This window comes from Pteropus alecto, unplaced genomic scaffold (genome assembly GCF_000325575.1).
Source record: "Pteropus alecto unplaced genomic scaffold, ASM32557v1 scaffold92, whole genome shotgun sequence".
Lineage (NCBI taxonomy): Eukaryota > Metazoa > Chordata > Mammalia > Chiroptera > Pteropodidae > Pteropus > Pteropus alecto.
In genome coordinates, this window is record NW_006432447.1 from 9,163,720 (window position 1) to 9,179,423 (window position 15,704).

General features: G+C 33.9%; 1 protein-coding gene across 1 annotated transcript in view; it reads right to left on the minus strand.

The window, feature by feature from the left end:
• ATP2C1 (ATPase secretory pathway Ca2+ transporting 1) overlaps positions 1-15,704 on the minus strand; it is a 40,162-nt gene that overhangs the window by 18,300 nt on the left and 6,158 nt on the right. The window contains exons 5-11 of the mRNA XM_025043573.1: positions 12,636-12,760; positions 11,688-11,785; positions 9,685-9,780; positions 9,506-9,595; positions 7,543-7,647; positions 2,872-3,028; positions 55-225 (exon numbers count right to left, since the gene is read on the minus strand). Of these exons, the coding sequence (XP_024899341.1) occupies positions 55-225; positions 2,872-3,028; positions 7,543-7,647; positions 9,506-9,595; positions 9,685-9,780; positions 11,688-11,785; positions 12,636-12,760 (842 nt within the window). The remainder of the gene's footprint in view (positions 1-54; positions 226-2,871; positions 3,029-7,542; positions 7,648-9,505; positions 9,596-9,684; positions 9,781-11,687; positions 11,786-12,635; positions 12,761-15,704) is intronic.

A 15,704-nucleotide genomic window follows, 5' to 3' on the forward strand; every position in this document is an offset into this window, starting at 1 on the left:
AAACTGTACGCTAATTTAAAAAAGCGAAAACAAAAGGAAGCAGTCTAGTTATACCGATTGCAACTGCAGTCTCCTGTGAGTCTCCAGTAATCATTTTTATTGATACTCCTGAGGCAATGAGTGTTGTAACAGCTTCTTTCACACCAGTTCTAGGAGGATCAATGATTCCCACCAGGCCAAGAAATGTCAGCTGTCCCAGTTCAGGACCAGAAGCCAAAGCAAGAACTTAGGAAATAATAATAAAACCCAAAAAAGAAAATATAAGTCACAAAAATATTAGAATTACTTGACAAACGCTTAAGAGAGTAACACTTAGCAAATAAATCACTTAAGACTATAATGTCATTGTAGTTATTACATAATCCTTAAAAACCAAAATATTGCATGTTAAGATATTACAGTTTAAAGGTTCCAGATATGGGACTGTTTTAAGCTATTAAAAATGAAAAAGAATAAGACTAAAAAACTGTTAGGAAGGAAAGGCAAGTAAGGAGCAAATAAAGATTATTTTCACATAGTAACCACATGCATCTTTCAACATAAACTTTTGGCTCTTTAGAAAATACAATTAATTATCTAAAGAAACTATGGGTTTGTTTAGCTTTACAGTCAATTTTAAACAGACACTTTTGAAGGTGGCATCTACTAATGTTCTCTTCATCTTTCCACTTCATAGGTCTAAAGAACAATGCAATAGCTTGAAGAGGCTATATTAATTAATTATAAACAACATATAACAATTTCACACATGATAAACCCTAGGAGGTAAAATTAATTGTAAAGTGACAGTAAAACCACTAACACGAACAACAGTTTGGATTCTTTCACTCTTTACATAACATTAACAGGTATTTCTTATTTGTAACTTTTGTTCTCTAAAAGTATGTAAATAGCACCACCCTAGCATTATTTATAGTCAGCTTCCTGTCATCCCTGGGCACTAAATATAGAGCATAAACTATTGTTCATTTTCAAATATCGTTTAGCTTATTCTCTGGAACCTCTCATAACTATCTTATGAGCCAAAGGGATGTATTTCCATCAGGGATATTATTAGACTAAAGAACTTACACAAGAAACATACATGTATGTTTCTAATGAAGAAACTGAAAAGCCCCAGCAAGATCACAGGAAGCACCCATTCTTATACAAGCAGAAGGTATGGAGGATTAGATAAATTTGGAAAACCACAGTTAGAGTCAAAAAACTTCTATTTTTCCAGTGTAAGAGTCATATACCTATTTATGTAGATGTAGGCCTCAAAGGCTTTCAGCCTGCAAGGGAATGGGCCACTTGACAATCCCTGGTATTAGAATGGAAGGAGATATCAACAGAACACGACAGTATCAATTTGTGTCAGCAAATCCTAAGAAAGGGAGATCAGATCTTGGCACTCTCAACAGAGGGGTGGTATTAGCCCAGCAGTTGGTCTCTTGTCTTTATCTGTTTGCTTCTTTAGAACAAATGAAGATCTACTGCTACTGTCTGAGATAAAAGTAGGTAGACCTTTTCATGTGGAAGGTCCCTAACTAAAACATAAAAACAAACATTCTAATTTCAAAATTAAGAACCATATATATTTTAAGAAACTTAAGTTTTTTAAGATGCAACATCAGTATGTATCAAGTTATATTTAAAATCTTTTTGTTCTTCATTATGGTAATTTCAGGGGGAGGAGGAAAAGGGTACACAATCAGAGTAAGAAGAAAAGACAGGAAGTAAGAGACAAATGACCACAATGTTTTCGAAAGCTCTTAGGAAACAAAGATTTTCTCCTCTACCAACTCCGCTCTATTTAACAATGTTATAACACCGAATCACACACACACAAACCTCCACAGTGCTCCAGATAAAGTCAGAATTCAAATTCAAAATATGTGAAACTTCTACAAAAATTAAAGAAAACAAGAAGCACATACCAGACCTTTAAGACTTCTTCAGTGTTTCTAAATCTAAGCCAACTTTGAAACCCTATTGCTGTAAGATGCTAACAAATTTGCTAAAAGAATAACAAAACTCTGCTCTCTAAACCTGTAAATGAGAAAGTCCTGTAAATCTATAAATGTTTTATACCTACAAAAAGCCCTCACTTAAGTGAACCATGAGTAAGAAGATGATTTTTTATATAATTTGTTTCCTACTTCCAGGAATTGCAGTGCTTGACTTCCATTTTGTAAAAATAAAGGAAGCCAACTCTTCCAATTTCCTTGAGAGAGACTACATAAGTACATATATTACCCAAAAGCTAGATGACTATCCAGAAGGTAAAAACCAGGTATGGCCCCATTCCCTGCCCTTTCAATCCTACAATGATTCCAGGAGAAGTAGCCCAATGTGTGTGTGCAGAGCAGACCCTCTCACCTCATCACATTTAGTCAGCAGCATATACACAAGCAGAATCTGGGTACTTCTTTACCTCTCTGGTAAATGAATACAAAGGAAAGAAGTCAGCAGATGAGGAGCAAGTAAGGAATCACCTCAGTTTAAAGGACAAATTAGAGACTAAGGCTTCAATATTTAGGATAGTTATTTTAGATCTATTAACAAATAAGACAAAGCAATAAAATAAAGAATAACATCACTTTACCTCCATCCATCTCCCTTCTCACAAGATAAACTTGTCTAAAATAAAATTACTATACTTACTCAAAGACCACTGCAGGTCTTTAAGAACTAGAGATTTCATACATTGCTACATTCCTCATTTTCCATGTTTTGGGGGCCAATTAGCCAACTAAAACTTAATACTTCAGAAATGGCACAGTTTAACAAAGCCTAGAATAGAGTTGGAGAGCTCAGATAGGAAGCATGAATTCATCTGCAATTAACAGAAGGCATTACGTTTCCACCTTAGATGACTATGCACCTTACCTCTGAGCCCTGCTGAGCCCATTCGTGCCTTCTCTTGTTGGTACAGATCTCTCTGCTGCTGTGTAAGTGTCAAGGTCTGCCCTTTGCTGTGGTACGTAGTACAATACTTAATCACCTGTTCATAAGCACCCTTCATAAAACAAATCTCTGGTCTGTCCTAAGAAGAAAAAACACAGCAAAAAAATTTAAACTAATTTCAACTTGTACATACCTGCCATTAAAGTCCAAAAACAAGTGGCATTCATTTCTCATAATCCCCAGCGAGTTACTCAAGTCTAAGACTTTAGTTCAAGAGTGGCACTTGAACTCTGAAGATTAAAAGTTCATGTGGGATCCTTCTGCATCCTATAAAGAAAATGGTGTCTACTTCCTCACCCTCACCCCCACATACTGAAGGCAGTGCTACACTAAACACTGGATTAGGCACTCTGAGATTTGGAGAGAGACTCACAACAGGACAAGGAAAGAGAGCTAACATCAGGCCATAAGCAAATTGTTCGGGCTTTCTGTTGGCTGCTATTATGTGTATACATGTGATCCCATTTAATTCTCATAACCACCTTATATTATGGGTATTATCAGACTTTTGCTTCTATTTTTTATCATGGTAAAGTAATATACAAAAGCTTGCAATGAAAAACTGCAGTGCCCTGCCCAAATCATCTCATCTCTAGTCCTGCTCCAAAGAGGCAAACTTATTTTAACTCTTTAGATGCTTTCTCCTTAATATTCATCTCCATGTTTTTAAATATGTTTGTACTGCTACTTTTTGGCTTAACAATTTTATACATTGTCTATTACGACAGGTGATAGTTTGGTTACCCCCACTACCTAGTCCTCCTCTCCCCATTGCTGTAATATAGTTAAAGCAAAATTTGTCAGTATTCTGTTTACTTTATGACTCTTCACTGTTGAGTGAAGTCAAAGTCACTAGAACAGTTCACACACATCCCAGTTCGCCCTGCAGGCACATAGGAATGTATTTCCCTGCCCCTCACTCCCACTTTGAAGTCAGGTATAACTTGCTTTGGCCAAATAAATATGAGCAGTACTTGTATCACTTCCAAATGGAAATTTAGGAACCAGTGCATAATGTGCTCTTCCTCTGCTCCTGTTATGACAGCGTGTATTCACACTGAGACGGAGATTCCAAGCTTCCATCTGCCTGGGGCCCCAAATAACTAGTGAGCAGATATTAGGGGATAGGGAGGTAGCAGGAAGATGTGATGCTGTTTCCATGGCCTACATAAATCAAATACATTTTCCTGTTGAAGCTTTATCTTTTATAAAGTTAGTAACTGCCTCTTTTATTTGCTTAGTTTTCTTTACACCTATTACTAATTATTCTGGAATTCTTTCACATAATATAAAAGCTTTCTCAACGATATTTTTCACATGATCAAATAAGAAGGTAAGTTATTATTCCCAAATCATTACTGAAGACCACCTTCCTTGAAGTTTGTTCTCATTTCCTTTTCTAATTTGAGTTGGCGGATTTCTAGGCCTGCAGCATCACTGGTATCTAGGAACTTCCCTTCGCCTCTACTCTGGGAATTCTTTTCATGGCTTTCCTGGTTAGAATTCACTGTATGCTATGTCTTCCTTTTCCTTGGATTATTATCTTATCTTGGAATAACATATCCACCAGTATCTTTCTAAGAAAAGATGTGTGGGATTTACATTTTGAGACTTGGAATATCTGAAAACATTTTAATTCCATTCTCACATTTCTAAGTTCAGCTAGGAATAAATTCTTTTCAATTTGAAGGCTTTCCTCTAGTGTCTTCCAGCCTGCAGTGTCAAGTATTCCATTTGGAAAGTCCAAAGGAGCTACTTTAATTCCTAACCCCTTGTATATGATCTCCCACTTGCCCCACCCCCACCCTAAAACCTCTGGAAACTTTTAGAACTCTCCCTAAGTATCCTCAAATTTCTTGATTATGACCCTTGCATCTATCCCTGAGGAGAGACTGTTCCAAGATGTGACTGCTGCCTGACCCAAGATGAACCCAGGCCAGAAGAGAGAGACTGCTTCCTGCAAATCTGAAACTGACTGGTCATAATGGGTGTTCATTCTGACATAAACCAGTACCCCCTTCTGCTTCCCACTACATGTTGGGTCCTGGAATAAGCCGTTGTCTTAACCTGGTCAAGCATACAAAGTAATTTCCTGTACCTGGTAGCATCCAAGTACTAGTACCCTTAACTATCTTCTCCTTCACCCTACTCATGCTGAGCAGCTGATGGGCAATTTTACTCTATAAGCTGAAGTCCTACCTCTGGAAAATTTTCTGGTGTTGATAAAATCTTCCCATTTTGTTCTCTCTTCCTGTTACCACTATTAGGTGTATGTTGGATCTCCTATATTTATTTTCTGATTTTTGTACTTTATCTTTTGTATTGTTCACTATCCACATCTTAGACATTTTGTTCAACTTTCTGATGGATTCCCTGACTTTATTTGAAAACACGTTCTATTTATTTTGTTGTCATTTTTTATGGTCTTTGGAAATTTTCCTTCAGCATCCAGCATTATCTTTGTTTCTCTGAGACCCTTTCCTCTGTAGGTTTGTTCTGTGTCTTTCATAGAAAACTTTGGCCATATATCTAACAATCACTAATTGTCCATTTACATTCAAGACTGAAGCAATTAAAGTTATAGAAGCTCCATGGGCATTGAATGGCACAGCATATCAACATGTGGCTGTAGGTTGATGAGATGAAGCCCAAGAGTAGGTAAACGCTACTAATGAACAAAGAGCTTAATTAGGAATACTCTGTACTGTACTGTACTGTACTGTTGGAAGTCCTCTGGGGCCTCTCTAAAACTTTTCAGTCTTCTGACTTAGAATGAAGGTAGGGAGATACCTGCCTGTAGGCATTCTAAGAAAGTGGAGTTAGGACCTAAAGGTTTGCCCTTAATCACTGTTTTTTCACAGTTGTAAGCCAACTTAATTTTGCCTTCCAGTCTTGTGTCCAAAATGAGATTTCTGATATTCTATAGGGTATAACCTCAAGAAAGAGCAAAGGTACTTGGGGCAGTTCTATTGGTTCATTACCCAAAATTTTAATCTGATCTCCTGTTTTCTGCCTCACACCTTAGTCTTCACCTTCAAAGATACCTGGTCCCCCTGAGTCTTTCTCACACTTTTCGTTTTTAGTTTATTTCTTTTATTTATTGGTTGTTGTTTTGGCAGGTTCCAGGGAGACAGTAGAAAAAAATGTGTATTGTCTGTTCAAATCAAAGTCCTCTAAATATAAACTATTTGAGCCACTGAGGTTCTTTTTAAATTGGTAACTCTGCCATATCTGTGCCATGTTGACCTCTTCTAGATCTTGAGTCAAGTCAGTAGGTTTGGGTTTTGTTAGTTCCATTGGTTGGTTTTCTTTTTTAAGAGAAATTCTTTAGGTTAGCATATGGGAAAACTAATCATACAAATTCTTTCCAAATTTATATCCTGCCACTCCCTATCCCCCACTTCCACAACTGAGAAGATTCAATGTACAACTTCCAATGTACAACTTTAATGAGGTTAGATTCAAAACTGAAGTCAAATCATTAAACTTTGCATGAGCCACATTACCTTGAAGTACTGTGTGATAGTATATCAAATGTAAAGAAAGAGACCTTCCAAATGAACTCATATATATATTCTTGCTATATAACTATACCGTCAAGGGACATCAGCTAAAAATTACCAAATGCAATTTTTGAAAGTTTTATGTTACAAAGTTTAAAATATCATGCATTTTATTTTTACAGTTTTCTTTCCCACAGTCTCACTTCCCAGGAGTTTATAAAAGTTCATAGGAAAATTAGACATAAATCTTTTTCCCTCTCATGAACAGGGAACCTGGCACACCTCTATTTACAAATTCAAAATCAGCCAACTTGCTTTCTTTCAAAACTAAGACATTTCCTACTTATTATGGGTGAGAGGGAATTCTCTCATTCATTCCTATCTACAAAGATGTAACTGGTTTCAAAATGTTTGCTCACAGGTGTAAACACATAACCAATTATTAATTCCTAATAAAGAAAATATAAAAATAATGAATATGTATTTTTAAAGGAGAAGTAAGTTTAAGCATCAAGCCGGTAAACAGAAATTATGAGTGATATAACTGTACCGCATATATAACTAAGAACTCTTATTATATTAACTGTGTAAAAATTTCTAAAGCACCCAGGAATAAAGTAGTAGCTTGAAAATCAGTGCATTTCATTTTGCCAGTTTGTAACCTGGATCAATTAACATGAATTATACACATCTGGTAACCACTTTTTCACAAAACAAAGTGGTTTTATTTGTTCTGAAGTTAAGACATTCCTTCGGTGAAAGAGTATGGATAGACACTGAGTGGTCTGCAGAGACCTAGAATAGTCTGTCTTCATGAACAAAAATGTTGAAAGAATTTGATGTCACAAGCTCTAGGAGACTGACACCAGGCTCCAACTCATTTAAGTTGTTTGCTCACACAGCAAAATTGAATATAACTATGCATAAATGCGGAGAAAATGAGAACAACAAGGGATAAATATACTTTGAATTACACATACTTTAAAGCAACACATCTTTCTTGTGCTGAATTCTAAAGGTGAACAGTACATGAAAAATAGTCATCTATGATAAACAACATATAACAAGTATTCTTTAAATGAAAGGATACCTGTTGTGTTCGGTGTACACATTTAACAGCCATCCACTTTTGCTCAGAGCTAAAAGGATATTCAGCTTTTCTGATATAGTCCTGTTGAAGTCCATCAAGACCCATCTATATGGCACAAAAAGAAAGTTAACTCTCACCAACACGTGACTATTTTTTCCTTTAACAAAGAACAAGGGTTAGAACTTGTAGTTAGGCTGGCTAGAGATACCTAGATTATTTTTCAAATAATGGTGATAGAATAACAGTGCTCCATCTATATATACCATTTTTCTCTGAACAGTAACATACATGTCCAACATGAAGGCCTAGCTGTGTTGATATACCCTCAGGCATGCTACCTGGACAGCATGTAAACCAAAGCTTCAACAATGACGGTATTAAAATCTACTGACTCAAATTCTGTAAGGAAGCAGCATACAGATAAATAAAGGTACCCAGCCACTGAGCATTTACTTTTATAATCAATAGAAATTTCAGATTCAATTCTTCACTCCTTAGGGATTCAACTGAATCTTGCCTGTTGCTATACAATCCCATTCCCTCACACCCTACCACCTGATATTCTGACTACAACCAATATCATATAGCTAGTCTCCCTCCCAATACCCTTTGTATTTTCCTCCAAATATTCAAGAAAATTTTTAAACTACTCAAAAACCAAGTTTATCACTTCTTGTTAACTTTCTGTTGTCTACTGAAACATGTTGAGACTCTTCTTCCTGGCTTTCAAAGGTGCTCCAGAAAACCCACCATACACCCTATTTAATAATCTTCTAGGTTACTCAAACTCCTTTCATTTCATCCAGTTAACCAATTCAAAAGCCATAATCCATTTTATGCTTCTCTCATCTTCTATGCTTTTATTCACCCTTTCCCTGGCTTACTTACTAAATCCGAACCCTTCCTATCCTTCAAAGCCCAGGTTCCAATGAATTGCACTGTTCTTATACGTGGCTCAATGTTTAGGACTTAATTGTCTACTATCCTGGTCTGCCTTTTATTTTTTCTAAGCACATCAGTGTTAACTTCCTACCTAAAATGTGAGGTCCCCACCCATAAGGAAGTGATTTCACATTCTTTATCTCTCAAAGAGATAAAGCTTAATGTAACACAGTAAATACTTATTAACAGATTCAACTTTTGAATATCTTTTAAAAAGCTATATTATGCTATTTTAGTTACAAGGAGAACAAATGATAAATGTTATTCTCTGTTAAGGAAACATATACATTCTAAAAATATTAATTTTATTTTCTTAAATTAAATGTTATAATAATCTACATTTCTATACTGGATTTCAATTCAAGCGACCTCATTTAGAGGTACATCCTGTTTCACACAAGTCTCAAAATTTTCTAAAACTGCTCTTAAAAGTACAAATTTTATTTTTGTTTGGGAGTAACAGATTGGACTTCAGGTTTCTTGTTTAAACAAATGTAGGACTTAGGGAGAAGAGATCAATTGAAATAGATGAAAAAATCACTGAGAACAGTATTCCATCTCCCCAACGCAAATTCTAACTCTAGACTCATTTTAAGAAATTGATCATGGAGGGAAAGGGAAGACTGGAAAAAGAAAAGCTGATTTCTCATAATGTTCTTAATATCTTCACATAGAAATTCTAAAGAATGTTGTCTTTTACTTTGAAAGTTTGAAAGTTAGTATTTATAAAGCTTTTCACACAGAACTCTAAATATTATGGAAGACAGAAACATTTTTTCATAAGAAGAAATCCATCACTGGTCATTAATTTGCATCTTGCATATAAGGGATAAAGTTATACTGAAAAGCTCTTTGCTCTGTATTTCCAAGAAGACTAAAATTGGTTCTCAAAAGGCAGTAAAAACAAAATAGTGTGTCTTCTTCTCTCTATACCTAAAACTAGTAATACTGAAATTCATGGCCTCACATCCTCTTGTAAGGGTGATGTTTTATATGTCAAAGAAGAGAGACTAGCACATACCTTCATTGCAAGAGCAATTAAGGCTCCTTCTGTTGGCTTCCCCATTAGAGTGTTGTTCCTAATTACAGCATCATTGCACACACAGCCCGCCTAAGAGAAATACACATAAACCATGAACCCATCACTGTGTCCTAAGTCATTATGAAGAATGTCACCTTCTTAGAGAATAAAGTATTTACCTCAACAATTCTACTAACAGCTGGGTTATAGAATCCATGAACAACATCACCATCAACAATCACTTCCCCAAATGGATTGTAGCCAACGCCAGTAACCTAAGGAACATAAAGTGGGGTCAATATTACAACCAGTAAACAGTGACAATACTTAAGGAAACTAAAAACTATGAGTTGTGTTCATTTCATTTCATACATCATGACACTGTTAGCATGCATATTTTAAAAAGCACTTGAATTTGTATAAAAGAAAATCTAATAGTTAAAGGAATATAAATTCTTATTTTCGCAATGATAAAACCTATAGTTAATTATATTAATAATTAATTACATTAATAGTTACAATAATGTAGTTTCATAAGTAGAAACTATTATTAATATAATTAAAAATAATCTTATAGTTTCTACTTACAATATACTATAAAAATATATATAAACCATGAAAATCTCTATACACATGAACTTAAATTTATATATTACATTTATATAACACTGCAATTTGCAAAGAATTCAAATCTATAATCACATCTAACATTCATGACAAACCTGTGGTCTGAACAAAAGCAGAATTCTTTTTAAAAATATACAGGCTCACAGACATCTAGTGATATACCCTAGCACTTACAGACTACTTTAACATAACGTATTACACATAAGTTTTAAAAATCAGAGGTAAGAGACAAGCCATATACTTATTCTATATGGCTAGAACAAACCAAGCCAAACAAAAGTCAAATTTCACAATAAAAATAAGACAGTTCAGAGAGAAATTAATAAATGGTTAATAGCTGACATACAAAATTATGGGCTTAAAATAAAAAAGAAACTTATATTCTATACTTTCCACACCTGGACCATATAAACACATGTAACCCCAATGACCTTCTAAGTCATCTTTAAAAAAGCACTTTCAATAACAAAGCATTGGGTATCCTTAACCAAATCTAGCACCCTAAATATCAATAGTCTCATTTTAAGGCATATGTAAAGCAGAATTAAATAAACCTAAGTGCAACTTCTGTCAATTTGCTTAATACTTACTTTGCTCCATGAACTGGCTATACATTTTAAAATACTAAACCCCTCATAAGTAGTGTTAATGAACCTTCCAGAACTCTAAATATTATGGAAGACAGAAACATCCTACCAAGAGTAGGTGAGATTATAACTTGTCCTCACCCAGTTTTAAAATTACCTAATGCAAATACATGATATGCATGTAAAAGACTGTCAATATATAATTTTTAAAATAAAGTCACTCATCTATTCACTTATTCTTTCAACAAATATTTACTACTATGAATCAGACCCTGTGCTAGAGAACATAGTTCTTACATTATTAAACTGAGAGCATAATAGGAAGAGATACAGAAAATTTTACCTGGACTAAGGACTAAGAGGTATGGAATTTAATGAAAGCATATAAAATAGGGCCATTTGTAGGTGGTCAACAAAGGTTTTCTGAAGAAGTGAGGTTGGAATTGAGGTGCAAAGGATGAAGAAGCATTAGACTGTCCTAAGAAGTAAGAACAACAAAGGTCCTGAAGTAGGAGGAATTTTGTCATGCTGAGAGAACCTGAAAGCCAGAGTGGTTAGTGCACAGAATGCAAAAGGGAACATATAAGGCTGAAAGAGCAAATAACGGACAGAACATGTAGGGCCTTAAGAGGCCACACTTCAGGATCTTGGTCACAATGGAAAGCCACTGAAGAATCCTGATTTAGGGAGTCACATACTCAAAATTGGGTTCTGAAAGATCCTTCAAGCTGCACACAGGAAAGGCTCAGGAGGAGTTTGGTAATAAACAGATGTGGGGGTGATTAAAAGAGAAGTGTCAAGGATAATTCAAAATTCTGGACTGTATAACTGGAGAGAGATCAAGACTTGGTAGAATCACTAATTTACAGATTTTTTGAGGGTAAAACACTAGAATAGTTAAGAATGTTAAATAACAAGTTTCTTAACAAGAGAATACTATTATTAAAAAAAAAAAATCTACAGAGTACCTCAGCATGCAGACCGTCTGAAGTAAATATGTGAGTAACAGTCATTTCATTCTTAGTCAATGTTCCAGTTTTATCTGAACAAATCACATTACAGCAGCCTAAAGAATAAATCATTACATGTCACCAAAAGTCAAGGAGAAATACAAGTTCGTACTGAAAACAAATCAAAGACCATGGAAGCCTGTCTAGCCTCTTTGAATTTTGTACAAATCAAGCTCATTGATAATTTTAAATAGCTTATTCATTATGCTTGCTTCAACATGGTTTCTGAAATTAAAATTAGATATTAATAAATGTTGACTTTTTCTTATTTATTTACAGTTCAGTTTCTACAAAGCTACTCAACATTAACTTTATACAATAATTTTTATATAATACATTTTCTAGAAAGCCTCAAGGGTACCTAAATATAAACCCATATAATTTTTCAATCAGTACTTTAAGGTATTTTGTCTTCTCAATAACAAGTGCAAATTAGAAATTAAACAATTTTAGATTTCTAAATTCTAAAAAAGTTGTAATTTTCATATCACATAAAATTATATTACAGCAATATAACTATTATATACTTACTGTTATCAGCAAATTCAACTCAAGTATGACATTTAAGAATCTGTAATTGTCAATTATCTTTCTTGAGATATCAAAAGACAAGAATTCTATTAATTTTACCCCAAAGTTTCATTAGTTATTTGAATTTTTTAAAAAACATGATTTAAGCATTATAACATTCCATGATGCAGAAAGCTTTCTCTGAAAGTCCCCTGTCCTGAGTGATATGCAATTTTAATTACCTTTTTTTGGCTGAAAAACCATATTCAATACTGCTACAAACCAAATACCACTATGCAAACTTCTAAAACCAAAACTGTAAAACCCCAAAATAATTCACTGTTGATGTAAACTAATACATCATTGCATAAATATGCTCTTACCGCGCAGACTTACCCAGAGTTTCGACGATAGGCAGTTTTTTCACAATGGCCCTTTTCTTCACCATTCTCATAACACCAAGGGCTAAAGTCACTGTGACCACAATGGGAAGACCTTCAGGAATTGCTGCTACAGCCAAACTGTAACCAATATATTAAATTTTAAGTTAAATGGTAACCACAGCTATAATTTCAATTGTTACTTAAAATAGTGGCTAATAAAAAGGCAAAATTAATATTGTCAATGTCCAAAAATAGCTTCAAAAGGAATGAAAAAGTTCTGACACTAGATAGTGGTAATGGTTGTACAACATTATGAAAGTACTTCATTCAACTGTACAGTTTAAAACAGTCAGTTTTAGGGTATGAGAATTTTATCACAACAAAAAAAATTGTTTCCCTTGGTAATATAAGAGCAATTAAATCTATTTTTTATCCTATTTCAAGTATTATCTCTTGACTCTTCTACAGATAAGAACAAATGCATTTTTATTCTTCATTCTAACACTGTTCCCTCCTATGCTTTTACTTCCCAATTTCTATTACCTACTTTTTTTTTTGCGTGATCTGACTTGATATCATTAGTATCCTTACTGTAACCGTAATTAACTTTTTCATGCTTAGTTTACAGGTTGATTCTAAAAGATGAAAGCCAGTGAATAATATTTACAATATCACTGACTCAACAGTGTACACTGGAGAGTCAAGAAATATGTACTACCATTAGCAGTTCCTTCTCTCTTTTGAACTACAGACTAGTGGTTACCAAATGGTAGGTGGGAGAGTGGAGGGGGAAGGGAGGCAGGGTAAAGAGGGTCAAAGATGTGGTGACAGAAAGAAATCTAACTATGGGAGGTGAACACACAGCTGTAAACATATATATGCCTTACTGTTAAAGTATACAGCTGAAACTTACTGGATTTTGTTAACCAATGTCACCATAAAAAATTAGTTAATTAAAAAAAAAAAAACTATTCTAAGTTCAAATAGAATCCTTTCTTCTTATGCTTTCATTAACCCTCACTGTACCAAGAAAAATAGTCATCATCATTTACAATCTAGAGCCAATGGAATTTTTCATTCTTTATATTTGTCATTTTATAAATAATTTACAGTGGAATAAAATAGATTGTGAAAAAATATCATTAGAAATTTCCACTTGAATTTTAACCCCAAACTATATTCCTTAATTTGAAGGTGTATATATATTTGAAGTGGGTAATGTCCTTTGGATGCGACTAACTGCTCATCAGCTATCATAAATGACCCTGGAAAATATTTGCCTTATCAATTCAAATTCAAAAAACATTTCTAACAGTTTACAGGCTTATCAATTCTGGTTCCTCTTTTGGCACTGTTTCTTTAAAATGAAACACTTATGAAAACACTGATGATTCATAACTGTTGAAAAGAGGACAGTGATCTTTTTTGTAACATACACTGCTAAACATTTTCATTTTTAGATTTATAAGCACCAATTACAATGCTGAACCCAATGAAATTTTTCATTTCTATGTCATTTATTTCCTTTTTATCATCTTTATTCCAGCCTTCAGCATTTCTCTACTTATAAACAGTATGACGTAAATGTTGGTAAACAAACAACATAAAAGATGAAAGAATACTGTCATGCATCCTTTAGCAAAAAGTGGTGGTCCAGGTTCTTGTTGGAAAACACTGCATGAGGAATTTCTTGCTGTAGAATGACTAGCGGGAAGAGAATACCTATCCTTCCCTTTTTGTCCTTAGAAATAAACTATTTACTCAGTAATTCAGAAGTTTGAGAATATCTAGTGCATCATCATTTAAGGATCTGCAATAATGAGATTTAGCTTATGATTCAATTTCACCCTCATCATTAAAGCCTACACAGTGGTTTCACCTTCTGGTTTGTGTAATAATTGTGAAAATTCTTGTCAACTACTCATTGCCATTATGGTGAAAAATTAAAAAATTCTGAACTCTCAACTTTTAATGAATGCAAAAAAAACAAATAAAGATTGTCTCTTCAGATTTTTCTTATATTTTCTTAAAAATGATATAATACTTTGGGCAACATAATAAGAAAATAGAAGTATAACAGAATAGTGATGATTTACTTTATTATTACATCAACTTAAAGCGATCCCATCATTCTTCTGCCTTAATATTTTACTCATTTTTAGCACAGTAGGAAATAATTGTTAAAATAATTGCTAGGATAAAAAAATAGCAAAATGTTTCAAGACAGAAAAAAGGCCACTAATGATCTTATAACGCATCTTAGATTTATGGACCCATATGGTAACTGAAAAACAGAATGAGTTTTATTCTATTAAAAAATTTAAAAATGTTTTGTGCTTTGGAAAATCTGGAAGTAGAAATAAAAATCATGATTTGTCAACTTTGTATATAAGAACTGCTCAAAATATTCAAATGTTAAAAATGAATCCAACAGATAATATCTCAACAGTTAAAAATCTCAAATTCATGCCCCATTTTAAATTTAAATTGTTTTTAACTAATGTCTTTTTTAGACATATTTAAGCCAACATTTTCAAATTGTAATTTTGTCTTTGAGGAACAGATATACTTCTTCACTGTATCTCAAATATCTTTTAACTTCTTATTCATCCTACATATTTCTTGTAATCCATTCAATTGTTTTAATCCATTGATTTTTGTTCTAATTCTTGAACTATTACTTCCTAGACCTACTATACAGAGTTGTCATCCAGGATTTCTTTTCCTTAGATGCCTAGGTAAGTTCCACTAACATATCCCACACATTATCACTGTCCTTTCTTTTACCCTTGTTTTGCTGGAATTCATATAAAGATAGGTCGAGATAAATTTTCTAATTGCCTGCCTATTTATTTATAATTAACTGGACTGATACAGCCTAGATTTATAGACTTAAAATTATTTTCCCCCATAGTTTGATAGTACTACCCCACTGTCTTCTAATGTAATCTAATGTTGCTGTGGATGAAGGGTTAATAAAATCCTTTTCCCCGTCTGTATTGGATAAATCTCTAGTTCTGTTCCTCTAGTGACCTGAAAATGGTAGTATGTCAACTATGTTGCTAGGCAACACTGCTTATAA